At 46.3% G+C, this 18,048-nt stretch overlaps 1 protein-coding gene across 13 annotated transcripts in view; it reads left to right on the forward strand.

The window, feature by feature from the left end:
* The window catches only part of pcid2 (PCI domain containing 2), a 146,669-nt gene that overhangs the window by 88,588 nt on the left and 40,033 nt on the right, over positions 1-18,048 (forward strand). For 8 of the 13 annotated variants that reach the window (XM_072514459.1, XM_072514462.1, XM_072514464.1 and 5 more), the window contains one exon: positions 14,079-14,182. The exons of the other annotated variants lie outside the window; for them this stretch is intronic. In XM_072514459.1, coding sequence (XP_072370560.1) covers positions 14,079-14,182 — 104 coding nt within the window. The remainder of the gene's footprint in view (positions 1-14,078; positions 14,183-18,048) is intronic. 13 annotated transcript variants of the gene reach the window in all.

An 18,048-nucleotide genomic window follows, 5' to 3' on the forward strand; every position in this document is an offset into this window, starting at 1 on the left:
TTAAATGATGTGTTCATGATATTTGAACATGTAACCATGAGTAAGGATGGCCTTGCACCTCTAATGTGTTCCTAGGGATCGGTGTTAGGATTCATGCTCTTCGTAATACATATTAATAACCTTGTCCTTGATGTACTGGCTGCAATTTCAAAATTTGCAGGTGAAAGTTGGGACTCACCTTTGAATAGAGCTGATAGTCTGGTCAATTGGAGGTGTCAAAAATACGACTTTATTGCTAATTATTCACTTGAATACATTTGAATCAGAACTAAGAAACAAAATATCAAACAATACATAAAAAGGTCGAACACATGGCAAAAAGCATAAAACATAAAGAAATCACTTCAACACAAACAAACCGATAGATGATTCAAGATTTCAGGAATTTAGGAACAAAGACCTCGATCATGAGGTCCTACTTTTAAGGGAATTCTTAGCTCAGGTTTAAATCCTCATTTACTCTCATTGGTTTCTAATTCTCAGCTGAGACCTGGTTTGCTCAAATGAATGTCTGTTATTTAGAGGATGATTTGTTGCTCAAACATTGGACGTTACTTAAGATTGACTGGTGTCTATCAAAACTAGTTCAGCATCTGTGTGTGCAGTTGCAGGAAAATTACTGCCTATGTTTCTCACGTGTTCCATGTTACACAGCTTAGCCCGGAGACCTTGCTGTAACTGGTTGGTTGACTGACCGAGAACATTCTTAGTGCTGAATACACTGGAATACAATGGTTGATTCATTATCTAATACAATGACTGAAACAATGTCTGGATTCTAACAGTCAAGACACTGGAATACAATGACTCATACATTCTGTGAAACAATTCCCACATGTCAAGACACTTTTAATAATTTTACCTCTCAGCTACATGCATTCAACAAGCACTTAAAACGATGAATAAATCAACACTCTATCAGTCCCCCCTTTAGATTCTTCTAAACCTAATAGAATGAATCGCAATTAAAATAAAGCGAAAAGTAAAATAAAAGCAAAAAGGAACACATTCGCAGTTGCCTTTGATAATCCCTTTGCTTAGGAATAGCCTTCAATGCTGGAATGGGCAAGGCTTGAAAACGTTACAAGCACTTTGGGCTAATAGTCAGAACTGCACATACCCTGTAGAGGTATTTGTTTAAGGGAATACAGAGATACCATTTTAGGGCTTCTTGACATTCTCTTGCAGATACATTTGATCATTAGAATCAAAACATGCATAGCAAAAATGACTACAAAGAACATGACCAAACCTTGCACCACTGAGGCTCCCAACGACCCTAGCCACCCAGTAGCCCGATCCCAGTAGCTGGACACTGGTTACTTTAGTTTTGTAACCCCCTCCTGGTTACCACAGTTGCCTCTCAGCTCCAGGGCCCCAGGTTCGATTCCCGGCTTGGGTCACTGTCTGTGCGGAGTCTGAACGTTCTCCCCATGACTGTGTGGGTTTCCTCCGGTTTCCTCCGATGTGCAGGTTAGGTGGATTGGCTGTGCTAAATTGCCCTTGGTGTCCAAAAATGTTAGGTTGGGTAACGGGGATAGGTTTGAAGTGTTGGCTTAAGTGGTGTGCTGTTTCTAAGGGCCAGTGCAGACTCGTTGGGCCGAATGGCCTCCTTCTGCACTGTAAATTCTATGATTCTATGTCCCACCTCTCGGTGAGAATATAATCAAGAACTATTCAATTTTGCAAGGCCACAGTACGGGTAGCTAGCATTTCAGCGGAAATCCTGAACAGGGCTGCGGAGGTAACATAGCTACCTTTTCTATGATGACTGCCATTTTATTAAACACTTTGGCTACCTTGGCATCCCCATAAAAAGGAATAAAAAGATCGAGAAACCGGTCACATGCAGTAATGGCCCGTTTACTTCTTACCCCTGCTACCTCTAATAGAGATGGGGAATGACGAATAGCGGGTATCACATACCCCATATAACATGATCCTGACCAAAAACGTGGAATCCAAGAATAGACTGGTTACAAAATAAGTACCATCATAGGAAGTAAAATGAGCGACATTTCCTGGGTACCAGCGGTCTGAGAAATTCCCACCGCCGGTAGAATTGTATAGGCCTGTCAGTGGGGAAGAACCAAGAGCAGCCTCGATTAATGTTGGAGTACATTTGTAAACTCTACTTGTATTAAAATAGTGGCTGCAATTACTATATCCCATCTCCAGTCCCTTAGGGTGATGACTTGTCAAACATACAAATCCCTTCTGAATGAAGGTGGTTAGGAGGATTCTGGTCCCTGTCGTAGTTGGGCTGGTACCACCCTGAAAAGATAGTCAGCGGGTAACCCGCAGACCTCCACAACTGGGGCCTCTTTCTCAGGAAGACCCAGGATCTGGTTTCCCTTCATGTGGTGGCTCCCTCACAAGCTTGGGAAGAACGGGTGGTGCTTTGGAAAATGCATCATTCTGCTGTTTCAGAGCGACTAAAAGGAATAGATAAAAAGGAAATACCCTCCCCTGAGTGGGTGGGAGTAGCAATGCATACCCAACAAATGGAAACATTGAAATCTTTGGCATACCCAAAAGAAAAGTGTTATCATTTAACTCCTTACGAGCCTTTGTGGATATGGCAATAGTCTGTTGAACTGAAAAGACAGCCAAAAATCAAAATGGCGGCAAACATTTTACAGAAATTAGCTTCAATCATAATGAGCTCTTTTAACATGTGAGGCATGGATCCAGGACTTCTGGACCTTTACATAGCACTTGGGTTGTGAGCAGCACCTGATAGGGTCCTTCCCACTTGGACCCCAATGGCTCCTTCTGCAGTTTCTTCATGTAGACTTTATCTCCTGGCACAACATGGTGCCCACGTTCGGGAGGATCGCCCCATGCTGCTGATACCTGTAAGGAAGCAGAACTGACGGCATTTGTTAGATTCTGACGATATTTGAGTAATGCATCATCTTTTGGCCCAAATTGGATGTTTGTCGAGCCATCCTTCCTGAAGGCTCTAATTGACCATGTTACTTTTTCGTTCTCAAAGTTTAGAGAAGAATTTAATTGGGCTAGAACATCCAGACCCAGTATGGCCTGGTTGGCTTGGGTAATTCTTTGTTCTCCGTCCACTGTTCTTACTGACTCGGTCTTATACCATTTTGACTTTAAAGGGGCTAGCCGTCTGCCGTGAGTCTTTTGGGACTTAGTTTTTTTCTTTTGGGGTGTCTCCTCCTCCTGACTAATCTCTCCACCAGAATCGCTACAGGATTCCGAAGCAGTTACAACATCGGGTTCAGTGACCACCTCTGCTGGTTTCTTTTTCAAAGAACAAAGAAGAAAGAACAAAGAAAGATTACAGCACAGGAACAGGCCCTTCGGTCCTCCAAGCCTGCGCCAATCCAGATCCTCTATCTAAAACTGTCGCCTATTTTCTAAGGATCTGTATCCCTCTGCTCCCTGCCCATTTATGTATCTGTCTAGATACATCTTAAAGACGCTATCGTGCCCGCTTCTACCACCTTCGTCGGCAATGTGTTCCAGGCACCCACCACCCTCTGCGTAAAGAACTTTCCACGCATATCTCCCTTAAACTTTTCCCCTCTCACCTTGAACTCGTGACCCCTAGTAATTGAGTCCCCCACTCTGGGGAAAAAGCTTCTTGCTATTCACCCTGTCTATGCCTCTCATGATTTTGTAGACCTCAATGAGGTCCCCCCTCAACCTCCGTCTTTCTAATGAAAATAATCCTAATCTACTCAACCTCTCTTCATAGCTAGCGCCCTCCATACCGGGCAACATCCTGGTGAACCTCCTCTGCACCTTCTCCAAAGCATCCACATCCTTTTGGTAATGTGGCGACCAGAACTGTACGCAGTATTCCAAATGTGGCCGAACCAAAGTCTTATACAACTGTAACATGACCTGCCAACTCTTGTACTCAATACCCCTTCCGATGAAGGAAAGCATGCCGTATGCCTTCTTGACCACTCTATCGACCTGCGCAGCCACCTTCAGGGTACAGTGGACCTGAACAACCAGATCTCTCTGTACATCAATTTTCCCCAGGGCTTTTTCATTTACCGTATAGATCGCTCTTGAATTGGATCTTCCAAAATGCATCACCTCGCATTTGCCCGGATTCAACTCCCATTTGCCATTTCTCCGCCCAACTTCCCATACCAGCCTCCCCAAACAGGCGCCGGAATGTGGCGACTAGGGGCTTTTCACAGTAACTTCATTTGAAGCCTACTTGTGACAATAAGCGATTTTCATTTCATTTCAACTCTCCAATCTATCTATATTCTGCTGTATTCTCTGACAGTCCCCTTCACTATCTGCTACTCAACCAATCTTAGTGTCATCTGCAAACTTGCTAATCAGACCACCTATACCTTCCTCCAGATCATTTATGTATATCACAAACATCAGTGGTCCCAGCAGGGATCCCTGTGGAACACCACTGGTCACAGTAATCCATTTTGAGAAACTCCCTTCCACTACTACTCTCTGTCTCCTGTTGCCCAGCCATTTCTTTATCCATCTAGCTAGTACACCCTGGACCCCATGAGACTTCACTTTCTCCATCAGCCTACCATGGGGAACCTTATCAAATGCCTTACTGAAGTCCATGTATATGACATCTACAGCCCTTCCCTCATCAATCAACTTTGTCACTTCCTCAAAGAATTCTATTAAGTTTGTAAGACATGACCTTCCCTGCACAAAACCATGCTGCCTACCACTGATAAGTCTATTTCCTCCCAATGTGAATAGATCCTATCCCTCAGTATCTTCTCCAACAGTTTGCCTACCACTGACGTCAAGCTCACAGGTCTATAATTCCCTGGATTATCCCTGCTACCCTTCTTAAACAAAGGGACAACATTAGCAATTCTCCAGTCCTCTGGTACCTCACCCGTGTTCAAGGATGCTGCAAAGATATCTGTTAAGGCCCCAGCTATTTCCTCTCTCACTCCCCTCAGTAACCTGGGATAGATCCCATCCGGACCTGGGGACTTGTCCACCTTAATGCCTTTTAGAATACCCAACACATCCTCCCTCCTTCTGCCGACTTGACCTAGAGTAATCAAACATCTATCCCTCACCTCAACATCCGTCTTGTCCCTCTCCTCGGTGAATACCGATGCAAAGTACTCGTTAAGAATCTCACCCATTTTCTCTGACTCCACGCATAACTTTCCTCCTTTGTCCTTGAGTGGGCCAACCCTTTCTCTAGTTACTCTCTTGCTCCTTATGTATGAATAAAAGGCTTTGGGATTTTCCTTAACCCTGTTTGCAAAAGATATTTTTGATTCTCGTTTCAGATTGGTCCTACATTCCCGATATTTTCCAAAGCTTCGTCTGTCTTCAGTCACCTGGACCTTATATATGCTTTCTTTTTCCTCTTAGCTAATCTCACAATTTCACCTGTCATCCATGGTTCCCTAATTTTGCCATTTCTATCCCTCATTTTCACAGGGACATGTCTGTCCTCCAATCTAATCGATCTCTCTTTAAAAGCCTCCCACATATCAAATGTGGATTTACCTTCAAACAGCTGCTCCCAATCCACATTCCCCAGCTCCTGCCGAATTTTGGTATAGTTGGCCTTCCCGCAATTTAGCATTCTTCCTTTAGGACCACTCTCGTTTTTGTCCATGAGTATTCTAAAACTTACGGAATTGTGATCACTATTCCCAAAGTAATCCCCGACTGAAACTTCAACCACCTGGCCGGGCTCATTCCCCAACACCAGGTCCAGTATTGTCCCTTCCCGAGTTGGACAATTTACATACTGCTCTAGAAAACCCTCCTGGATGCTGCTCATTAATTCTGCTCCATCTAGACCTCTGACACTAAGTGTATCCCAGTCAGTGTTGGGAAAATTAAAATCTCCTATCACCACTACCCTGTTGCTCCTACATCTTTCCGTAATCTGTTTACATATTTGTACCTCTATCTCATGCTCACTGTTGGGAGGTCTGTAGTACAGCTCCAACATTGTTACCGCACCCTTCCTATTTCTGAGCTCAGCCCATATCGCCTCACTGCTCGAGTCCTCCATGGTGCCCTCCTTCAGCACAGCTGTGATATCCTCTCTGACCAGTAATGCAACTCCTCCACCCCATTTACCTCTCTCTCCAGCCTGCCTGAAGCATCGATATCCTGGGATATTTAGTTGCCAAACATGCCCTTCCCTCAACCAAGCCTCAGTAATACCAATAACATCGTACTCCAAGGTACTAATCCAAGCCCTAAGTTCATCTGCCTTGCCTCCTACACTTCTTGCATTAAAACAAATGCACCTCAGACCACCAGTCCCTTTGCGTTCATCATCTGCTTCCTGCCTACCCTTGCCCTTAGTCACGACTTCATGATCTTGTTCCTTACAGGCTTTAGTTACTATCTCCTTACTGTCCACTAACCTCCTCATTTGGTTCCCATCCCCCTGCCACATTAGTTTAAAACCTCCCCAACAGCGTTAGCAAAAGCACCCCCAAGGACATTGGTTCCAGTCCGGCCCAGGTGCAGACCGTCCAATTTATAGTAGTCCCACCTCCCCCAGAACCGGTCCCAATGTCCCAAAAATCTGAACCCCTCCCTCCTGCACCATCTCTCAAGCCACGCATTCATCCTGCCTATTCTTTCATTTCTACTCTGACTACCACGTGGCACTGGTAGCAATCCTGAGATTACTACTGAGGTCCGACTTTTTAACTTGGCTCCTAACTCCCTAAATTCTGCTTGTAGGACCTCATCCTGTTTTTTACCTATATCATTGGTGCCTATATGCACCATAACAACTGGCTGTTCACCCTCCCCCTTCAGACTGTGCTGCAGCCGATATGAGACATCCCTGACCCGTGCACCTGGGAGGCAACATACCATTCGGGAGTCTAGTTTTCGACCACATAACCGTCTATCTACTCCCCTTACAATTGAATCCCCTATGACTACAGCCCTTCCACTCTTTTTCCCGCCCTTCTGTACAGCAGAGCCAGCCACGGTGCCATGAACCTGGCTACTACTGCCTTCCCCTGGTGAGTCATCTCCCCCAACAGTATCCAAAACGGTATACCTGTTTTGGAGGGAGATGACCGCAGGGGACACCTGCACTGCCTTCCTACTTTTTCTCTGCCTTTTGGTCAACCATTTCCTGTCTCCCTCAGCAATCCTAATTTGTGGTGTGACCAATTCGCTAAACGTGCTATCCACGACCTCCTCAGCATTGTGGATGCTCCAAAGTGAGTCCATCCGCAGCTCCAGAGCCGTCATGCGGTCTAACAAGAGCTGCAGCTGGACGCACTTCCCGCACGTGAAGGAGCCAGGGACATCAGCCACGTCCCTGAGCTCCCACATTGAGCAAGAGGAGCATAACACGGGTCTGAGATCTCCTGCCATTTTTAATCTGAAGCTTAACTTAGTCCAACTATAATATCAAATAATAGATAAAAGGAAAAAAAAAAAAGAAAAATTGTTACCAATCACACGATAAAAAAAAAATAGAAATAGAAAATAATTTGAATGCCCTTGTTTAATTACTTTTACTTCGGGGTGAAATTGCCGCGGAAGAGCTTGCGGTCGTGATTGGCTTTTTTATCTTATGTTGGGAACGGCCTTTATAACCTCACATCCTGGCGGAGGTGCAGGCAGGGGCGGGACTTCTGGAGTTGGATCTACTGTTTCTGGGACGGCCTCGGTTGTGTGGGTGTTGAGGGCCCATTGAAAAGACGTTACCCGCAGGTCAGGAATTTATCCGGTAATCTCTTTCAAGTTACCTATTCTGGGTCAGAAAATCTTGGACTCCCAATTGAAGTCCTGATATTTCCGCTTTCAGCTTCGTATTTTCCAATGCTATCTTGCTATTTACTTTTTTTTAATAAATATTTTATTGAAAATTTTTGGTCAACCAACACAGTACATTGTGCATCCTTTACACAATATTATAACAACACAAATAACAATGACCTATTTTATAAACAAACAAAAAAATGAATAAATAATAAATAACAAAAATGAAAACTAACCCTAATTGGCAACTGCCTTATCACAAGTAACACTCTCCAAAAATATAATTTAACAGTCCAATATATAATTATTTGTCGCAATGACCTATACATATTATACAGTATATATTAACAACCCTGAGAGTCCTTCTGGTTCCTCCTCCCCCCCCGATCCTGGGCTGCTGCTGCCTTTTTTCCATTCCATCTATCTTTCTGCGAGGTATTCGACAAACGGTTGTCACCGCCTGGTGAACCCTTGAGCCGACCCCCTTAGAACGAACTTAATCCGCTCTAGCTTTATAAACCCTGCCATGTCATTTATCCAGGTCTCCACCCCTGGGGGCTTGGCTTCTTTCCACATTAACAATATCCTGCGCCGGGCTACTAGGGACGCAAAGGCCAAAACATCGGCCTCTCTCGCCTCCTGCACTCCCGGCTCTTGTGCAACCCCAAATATAGCCAACCTCCAGCTTGGTTCGACCCGGACCCCCACTACTTTTGAAAGCACCTTTGTCACCCCCATCCAAAACCCCTGTAGTGCCGGGCATGACCAAAACATATGGGTATGATTCGCTGGGCTTCTCGAGCACCTCGCACACCTATCCTCCACCCCAAAAAATTTACTGAGCCGTGCTCCAGTCATATGCGCCCTGTGTAATACCTTAAACTGAATCAGGCTTAGCCTGGCACACGAGGGCGACGAGTTTACCCTGCTTAGGGCATCTGCCCACAGCCCCTCCTCGATCTCCTCCCCCAGCTCTTCTTCCCATTTCCATTTTCGTTCATCTACCATAGTCTCCCCTTCGTCCCTCATTTCCCTATATATATCTGACACCTTACCATCCCCCACCCATGTCTTTGAGATCACTCTGTCCTGCACCTCTTGTGTCGGGAGCTGCGGGAATTCCCTCACCTGTTGCCTCGCAAAAGCCCTCAGTTGCATATACCTGAATGCATTCCCTTGGGGCAACCCATATTTCTCGGTCAGCGCTCCCAGACTCGCGAACTTCCCATCCACAAACAGATCTTTCAGTTGCGTTATTCCTGCTCTTTGCCACATTCCATATCCCCCATCCATTCCCCCCGGGGCAAACCTATGGTTGTTTCTTATCGGGGACCCCCCCAAGGCTCCAGTCTTTCCCCTATGCCGTCTCCACTGTCCCCAAATCTTCAGTGTAGCCACCCACCACCGGGCTTGTGGTGTAGTTCCTCGGTGAGAGCGGCAATGGGGCTGTCACCATAGCCTGTAGGCTAGTCCCCCTACAGGACGCCCTCTCTAATCTCTTCCACGCCGCTCCCTCCTCCTCTCCCATCCACTTACTCACCATTGAAATATTAGCGGCCCAATAATACTCACTTAGGCTCGGTAGTGCCAGCCCCCCCCTATCCCTGCTACGCTGTAAGAATCCCTTCCTCATTCTCGGGGTCTTCCCGGCCCACACAAAACCCATGATGCTCTTTTCAATCCTTTTAAAAAAAGCCTTCGTGATCACCACCGGGAGGCACTGAAACACAAAGAGGAATCTCGGGAGGACCACCATCTTAACCGCCTGCACCCTCCCTGCCAGTGACAGGGATACCATATCCCATCTCTTGAAATCCTCCTCCATTTGTTCCACCAACCGCGTTAAATTTAACCTATGCAATGTGCCCCAATTCTTGGCTATCTGGATCCCCAGGTAACGAAAGTCCCTTGTTACCTTCCTCAACGGTAGGTCCTCTATTTCTCTACTCTGCTCCCCTGGATGCACCACAAACAACTCACTTTTCCCCATGTTCAATTTATACCCTGAAAAATCCCCAAACTCCCCAAGTATCCGCATTATTTCTGGCATCCCCTCCGCCGGGTCTGCCACGTATAGTAGCAAATCGTCCGCATACAAAGATACCCGGTGCTCTTCTCCTCCTCTAAGTACTCCCCTCCACTTCTTGGAACCCCTCAACGCTATCGCCAGGGGCTCAATCGCCAGTGCAAACAATAATGGGGACAGAGGGCATCCCTGCCTTGTCCCTCTATGGAGCCGAAAATATACAGATCCCCGTCCATTCGTGACCACGCTCGCCATCGGGGCCCTATACAGCAGCTGCACCCATCTAACATACCCCTCTCCAAAACCAAATCTCCTCAACACCTCCCACAAATAATCCCACTCCACTCTATCAAATGCTTTCTCGGCATCCATCGCCACTACTAACTCCGTTTCCCCCTCTGGTGGGGCCATCATCATTACCCCTAACAGCCTCCGTATATTCGTGTTCAGCTGTCTCCCCTTCACAAACCCAGTTTGGTCCTCGTGGACCACCCCCGGGACACATTCCTCTATTCTCATTGCCATTACCTTGGCCAGGATCTTGGCATCTACATTTAGGAGGGAAATAGGTCTATAGGACCCGCATTGTAGCGGGTCCTTTTCCTTCTTTAAGAGAAGCGATATCGTTGCTTCAGACATAGTCGGGGGCAGTTGTCCCCTTTCCTTTGCCTCATTAAAGGTCCTCGTTAATACCGGGGCGAGCAAGTCCACATATTTTCTATAGAATTCGACTGGGAATCCATCCGGTCCCGGGGCCTTTCCCGCCTGCATGCTCCTAATTCCTTTCACCACTTCTTCTACCTCGATCTGTGCTCCCAGTCCCACCCTTTCCTGCTCTTCCACCTTGGGAAATTCCAGCCGATCCAAGAAGCCCATCATTCTCTCCCTCCCATCCGGGGGTTGAGCTTCATATAATTTTTTATAAAATGTCTTGAACACTCCATTCACTCTCTCTGCTCCCCGCTCCATCTCTCCTTCCTCATCCCTCACTCCCCCTATTTCCCTCGCTGCTCCCCTTTTCCTCAATTGGTGTGCCAGCAACCTGCTCGCCTTCTCCCCATATTCGTACTGTACACCCTGTGCCTTCCTCCATTGTGCCTCTGCAGTGCCCGTAGTCAGCAAGTCAAATTCTACATGTAGCCTTTGCCTTTCCCTGTACAGTCCCTCCTCCGGTGCTTCCGCATATTGTCTGTCCACCCTCAAAAGTTCTTGCAGCAACCGCTCCCATTCCTTACTCTCCTGCTTCCCTTTATGTGCCCTTATTGATATCAGCTCCCCTCTAACCACCGCCTTCAACGCCTCCCAGACCACTCCCACCTGGACCTCCCCATTATCATTGAGTTCCAAGTACTTTTCAATGCACCCCCTCACCCTTAGACACACCCCCTCATCTGCCATTAGTCCCATGTCCATTCTCCATGGTGGGCGCCCTCCTGTTTCCTCCCCTATCTCCAAGTCTACCCAGTGTGGAGCGTGATCCGAAATGGCTATAGCCGTATACTCCGTTCCCCTCACCTTCGGGATCAACGCCCTTCCCAGCACAAAAAAGTCTATTCGCGAATAGACTTTATGGACATAGGAGAAAAACGAGAACTCCTTACTCCTAGGTCTGCTAAATCTCCACGGGTCTACACCTCCCATCTGCTCCATAAAATCTTTAAGTATCTTGGCTGCTGCCGGCCTCCTTCCAGTCCTGGACTTCGACCTATCCAGCCCTGGTTCCAACACCGTATTAAAATCTCCCCCCATTATCAGCTTTCCCATCTCTAGGTCCGGAATGCGTCCTAGCATCCGCCTCATAAAATTGGCATCATCCCAGTTCGGGGCATATACGTTTACCAAAACCACCGTCTCCCCCTGTAGTTTGCCACTCACCATCACGTATCTGCCCCCGTTATCCGCCACTATAGTCTTTGCCTCGAACATTACCCGCTTCCCCACTAATATAGCCACCCCCCTGTTTTTCGCATCTAGCCCCGAATGGAACACCTGCCCCACCCATCCTTTGCGTAGCCTAACCTGGTCTATCAGTTTCAGGTGCGTTTCCTGTAACATAACCACATCTGCCTTAAGTTTCTTAAGGTGTGCGAGTACCCGTGCCCTCTTTATCGGCCCGTTCAGCCCTCTCACGTTCCACGTGATCAGCCGGGTTGGGGGGCTTCCTCCCTTGTCGATTAGCCATCCCCTTTTTCCAGCTCCTCACCCGGTTCCCACGCAGCTGTATCTCCCCCAGGCGGTGCCCCCCCCGCCCATCCCCTCCCATACCAGCTCCCCCCTCTCCCCAGCAGCAGCAACCCAGTAATTCCCCCCCCCCCCCCCCCCGCTAGATCCCCCGCTAGCGTAATTACTCCCCCCATGTTGCTCCCAGAAGTCAGCAAACTCTGGCCGACCTCGGCTTCCCCCCGTGACCTCGGCTCGCACCGTGCGACGCCCCCTCCTTCCTGCTTCTCTATTCCCGCCATGATTATCATAGCGCGGGAACCAAGCCCGCGCTTCTCCCTTGGCCCCGCCTCCAATGGCCAACGCCCCATCTCCTCCACCTCCCCTCCTCCCCCCATCACCACCTGTGGAAGAAAGAAAAGTTACCACATCGCATCTTGCTATTTACTAATTGTAGCTCGTCTTTTTCTGAATTCAACTCAGATACTTCATGTTTGAGTCTTGCAACTTCTGCCTCTAAAATTTCTTGCTTTTCAATTTTGGGCTTCTCTCTCTTGAGCTCCTCATGGACTGCCCGTAATTGCTCCTTCTGTTTTTTATTTCGCGATCATAGGTTGTACTTGCTACAGTCTTGTTTCTCTTTCCGAGCTGGCTCATTACAATCAAGGATCATTTGGTCCGTTTTTTATCTCTGCTCTTCGTAGTACATATTAATGACCTTGGTGTACACAAACAGCTTGGTTGAATAGACAGATAATGACAGATGAAATTGAATGAGAAAAGTGTGAAGTGGTTCATTTTGGTAAAAAGAATGCAGAGACACAATATACACTTCCAAAGGGGATATAGGAGCAGGTGCGTAAATCTTTGAAGGTTGCTGGACAGATTGACAGTTGGTTAATGATACATATGGCATCTTAGGCTTTATCACTAGATGTGTTGAGCAAGGAGATGTTAAATCAGTTCAGTCTCAGCTGGAGTATTGCATCCAGTCTGAGGCATCACACACTAGGAAAGATGAGAAGACATTTGAGAGAGTGCAGAAATCATTCACAAAAATGGTGAGTTCAAAAATTGGCAAAGTTGGAACTGATGTTCTCCTTGCAGAAGAGAAGGCTGAAACAAAATTTGGAGGTTTTCTTGCCCATGTTTAACCTGAAGCCATGAGACTTCATGGGGTCCAGAGTTGATGTTGACTCCCAGGACAACTTCTTTCTCACTGTATGCCACTGTGCCACCACCTCTGCTGGGTTTGTCCTGCCGGTGAGACAGGACATACCCAAGAATGGTGATAGAGGTGCCTGGGACATAGTCATACTCACAGAATCATACCTTATAGACAATGTCAGGCTGTTGCTAACCAGTTTGTGAGACAACCCTCAACTTTGGCACAAGCCCCCAGATGTTAGTGAGGAGGACTTTGCAGGGTCGACAGGGTTAGGTTTTCTGTTGTCGTTTCCGGTGCCTTGTTGTGTTTTCATAGCAATTGAATACAACTTGCTAGGCCATTTCAGAGGGCATTTAAGTGGATCTGGAGTCACATGTAGACCAGACCAGGTAAGGATGACAGATTTCCTTCCCTAAAGGACATTAGTGAACCAGATGGGTTTTATGACGATCCACAATGGTTCATGGTCATCATTCGACTTTTAATTCCAGATATTTAATGGAGTTTAAATTCCATCACCTGCCGTGGTGGGATTCGAACCCAGATCCCCAGGCCATTATCCCGGGTCTCTGGATTACTGGTCCAGCGATAATATCACTATGCCACCACCTCCCCATCAAACGCTTTGTTAAAATCCATATGAACAAGGTCCACCACATTCCTTTCATCAACATTCTCTGCTCCTTCATATTGATCTGTTTCTATTGGTAAGGCTTCGGTTTTTCCATGCTGTTGAAGCTGAGTTGCATTCTCAAAGTCATTGACATCCAGTGCTGCACACAGCACTGTCTTAGCTAAAAAAGTCTCCATTAGTTACATCAAATCAGATCATATGTACAAGAGGTAACTTGCAACACTAAAATGTATTGCACCAGAGGCCGCAGATTTAGTATAAGTCCAATGATAATGAGAGATTCATCAGTTAAAATGATTTTTTTCCCCTCTGATTTTATCCTCTTCCCTACCCAATGTTATGACCAGGCTGATCAACAGCTAGGAAAGAAAGGAAAGAGCAAGATGGGAGACATGTTGGAGAAAGCTGCTGAGCTACTGATGAGTTGTTTCCGGGTTTGTGCCAGTGACAAGTAGGTGTTTTAACAGCTTGTTTTTTTATGTTAACACTAAGTACAGTGCTACTTTAGTCCAGGATTTAGAAACTAACTCCTGTGGTCTTCTGCAGTAAACATTTTGTGTTATTTGACAAATTAAACATGAAATGGTGCAAATTTGTCTTATTTGGAAAACTGAGTGGGCTATCATTTCAAAGCTTTCAGAAATTTAGAACTATAGTGCAGAAGGAGGCCATTCGACCCATTGATGCCGCACCGACCCTCTGAAAAAGCACCTTGCCTGGGCCATTCCCCAGCTCTATCCCCGTCTCCTCATAACCCCACCTAACCTGCACATCTTTGGACTCTAAAGGGAAATTTGGTATGGCCAATCCACCTTTGGACTGTGGGAGGAAACCGGAGCACCCGGGGGAAACCCACGCACACACCGGGAGAAAGTGCAAACTTCACACAGACCCTCACCCAAGGCTGGAATTGAACCCAGGTTCCTGGCGGTTGTGAGGCAGCAGTGCTAACCACTGCGCCGCCAGTGGAACTGATTTAGATTTCAAAGTTCCATGGTTAAATCTTCAGGCAAGTGATTCCCAAAAGTTCTGACCTTAATGGACCATGGAAGTGTGTACCATGGAGTCAGTGCGTAGCACAGTGGTCGGGATATTCCCATGCCGCCGAAAGTCAATGAACTTTTGGCTGACCCGCAGAGGGTCCCACCATGATGGGGTCAACGAACCCTGACCACCCGTCATCTACAGGGTTGCGAGGTAGCATGGAGTTTAGAGGCCGTGTTCAAGGGATAGATGTGTAGCATTGAGTGCCGAAGACATGTAAAAAGTGTATGTGCCAATGAATATCACAACCACAAATAATGAGGAGGGGCGGGGGATCATGGGAGTGACAGGGCAGGGTTTAAATCCATTTTCCATGAATTTTCCTGTTTCTCAAGCTGTTAATGCTGTTAAAGGATCTCAGGATACTGATTTAGAATTCATGAGTGGGGTGGTGAAGGGAGCATTTCCAGCCAACAAACCTCTCAAAATATCTAGGTCCACACAATTTAGAAAAGGCATATACAAGTGAAAGTAAAAATGTATTGGCAGCCCTCAGTGGGCTACTTTCAGAGATTGTATGAGGCCCCTAAAGTCTGGTTTGGAACTCCAAATCAGACTTGTAGCCTTTCATGTGTCTGTTTTTGACTGTAATCTCTCAATTGTCACTGTTATTAAAGGTAACTTTTTAAAGTTATTTTTTTCTTTCATTGTGTACAAGATGAACAATAGCAGACAAATGTTTCCCTGTACAAAGTTATCTTCAGGTTCAGCTGCAGTGATGTTTTCTCACCATATAAGTATCTAAAAGTGTTAAGAACAAAGAAAAGTACAGCACAGGAACAGGCCCTTCGGCTTTCCAAGCCTGTGCCGACCATGCCGCCCGTCTAAACTAAAATCTTCTACACTTCCTGTGTCCGTATCACTCTATTCCCATCCTATTCATGTATTTGTCAAGATGCCCCTTAAATGTCACTATCGTCCCTGCTTCCACCAGCTCCTCCGGCAGCGAGTTCCAGGCACCCAGTACCCTATGTGCAAAAAAACTTGCCTCATACATCCCCTCGCACCTTAAACCTATGCCCCCTAATAATTGACCCCTCTACCCTGGGGAAAAAGCCTCTGACTATCCTCTCTGTCTATGCCCCTCATAATTTTGTACACCTCTATCAGATCGCCCCTGAACCTCCGTCGTTCCAGTGAGAACAAACCGAGTTTATTCAACCGCTCCTCATAGCTAATGCCCTCCATACCAGGCAACATCCTGGTAAATCTGTTCTGCACCCTCTTTCATCTTTCTGGTAGTGTGGCGACCAGAATTGAACACGCTTCTCCATGTGTGGCCTAACTAAGGTTCTATACAGCTGCAACATGACTTGCCAATTCTGATACTCAATGCCCCGGCCAATGAAGGCAAGCATGCCGTATGCCTTCTTGACTACCTTCTCCACCTGTGTTGGCCCTTTCAGTGACCTGTGGACCTGTGCACCTAGATCTCCCTGACTTTCAATATTCTTGAGGGTTCTACCATTCACTGTATATTCCCTACCTGCATTAGACCTTCCAAAATGCATTACCTCACATTTGCCCGGAGTAAACTCCATCTGCCATCTCTCCACCCAAGTCTCCAAACAATCTAAATCCTGCTGTATCCTCTGACAACCCTCATCGCTATCCGCAATTCCACCAACCTTTGTGTCGTCTGCAAACTTACTAATCAGACCAGTTACATTTTCCTCCAAATCATTTATATATACTACGATCAGCAAAGGTCCCAGCACTGATCACTGCGGAACACCACTAGTCACAGCCCTCCAATTAGAAAAGCATCCTTCCATTGCTACTCTCTGCCTTCTATGACTTAGCCAGTTCTGTAATCATCTTGCCAGCTCACCCCTGATCCCGTGTGACTTCACCTTTTGTCCCAGTCTACCATGAGGGACCTTGTCAAAGGCCTTACTGAAGTCCATATAGACAACATCCACTGCCCTACCTGCATCAATCATCTTTGTGACCTCTTCGAAAAACTCTATCAAGTTAGTGAGACATAACCTCCCCTTCACAAAACCATGCTGCCTCTTGCTAATACGTCCATTTGCTTCCAAATGGGAGTAGATCCTGTCTCGAAGAATTCTCTGCAGTAATTTCCCTACCACTGACGTAAGTCTCACCGGCCTGTAGTTCCCTTGATTATCCTTAAACAAAGGAACAACATTGGCTATTCTCCAGTCCTCCGGGACATCACCTGAAGACCGTGAGCATCCAAAGATTTCTGTCAAGGCCTCAGCAATTTCCTCTCTAGCCTCCTTCAGTATTCTGGGTAGATCCCATCGGGCCGTGGGGACTGATCTACCTTAATATTTTTCAAGACGTCCAACACCTCGTCTTTTTGGATCTCAATGTGACCCAGGCTATCTACACACCCTTCTCCAGACTCAACATCCACCAATTCCTTCTCTTTGGTGAATACTGATGCAAAGTATTCATTTAGTACCTCGCCCATACACTGCCTGTTATATTTTTCTGCCATAATTGTTGTACTAACCTTTGAGTTATCTGTTCATGGTCTCCAAGACAGGTGGGGAATGTTTTGCATCCTGGAGAGGTAAACTGTGCCCCTTCCATCATACCATCTCCTCTGGCTGTGGTTCTGCCCCATGTTGTAAGTCGCCCCCACTATGATGCTGACTGACATCGAGAGAAATTTCAGTAAATTTCCTGTATTACATCTCATTGTCAGACATCCTTGGGAGAGGATTTCTCATATAAACCTTTTATGGATTCGACAAATTCCAACAATTAATGACAGATAAATGCAACTTATTGGCATTTGTACTTTTCCAAGGTATAAATGAGGACGTACACTTTTTCATTTTGCTTATTTTGACTAGACTCAGAATGTCATTCTGGTTTTTGCTTCACAGATTTTGAATTAATTTGTTACATTTATTGCAGCAAATTATCCTTAAATTTTATTTGTATGTAAAATTCTACAGAGCAGGAGTTGATTATAATATTAATTCAGTACATCACAAAGAACACATAAGTACAGCACAGGAAGAGGTCCTTTGGCCCTCCAAGCCTTCGCCGATCATACTGCTCATCTAATCTAATCTCACACACTATATTAAAAAGAGGGAACACGTGGCTAAACCAATGGTGTATGAGGGAGGGTTCAGATTTCTGGATCATTGGGATCTCTTCCGGGGCAGGTGGGACCTGTTTTTAAAAAAAAAAAAAGGAGGGGTTGCATCTAAACTCGAGAGGCACCAATATCCTGGCTAGGAGGTTTGCTAGTGTTCCCTCGGGAGGATTTAAACTAGTATGGTAGGGGGA

This window comes from Scyliorhinus torazame, chromosome 8 (assembly GCF_047496885.1).
Source record: "Scyliorhinus torazame isolate Kashiwa2021f chromosome 8, sScyTor2.1, whole genome shotgun sequence".
In the NCBI taxonomy this organism is placed as follows: Eukaryota; Metazoa; Chordata; class Chondrichthyes; order Carcharhiniformes; family Scyliorhinidae; genus Scyliorhinus; species Scyliorhinus torazame.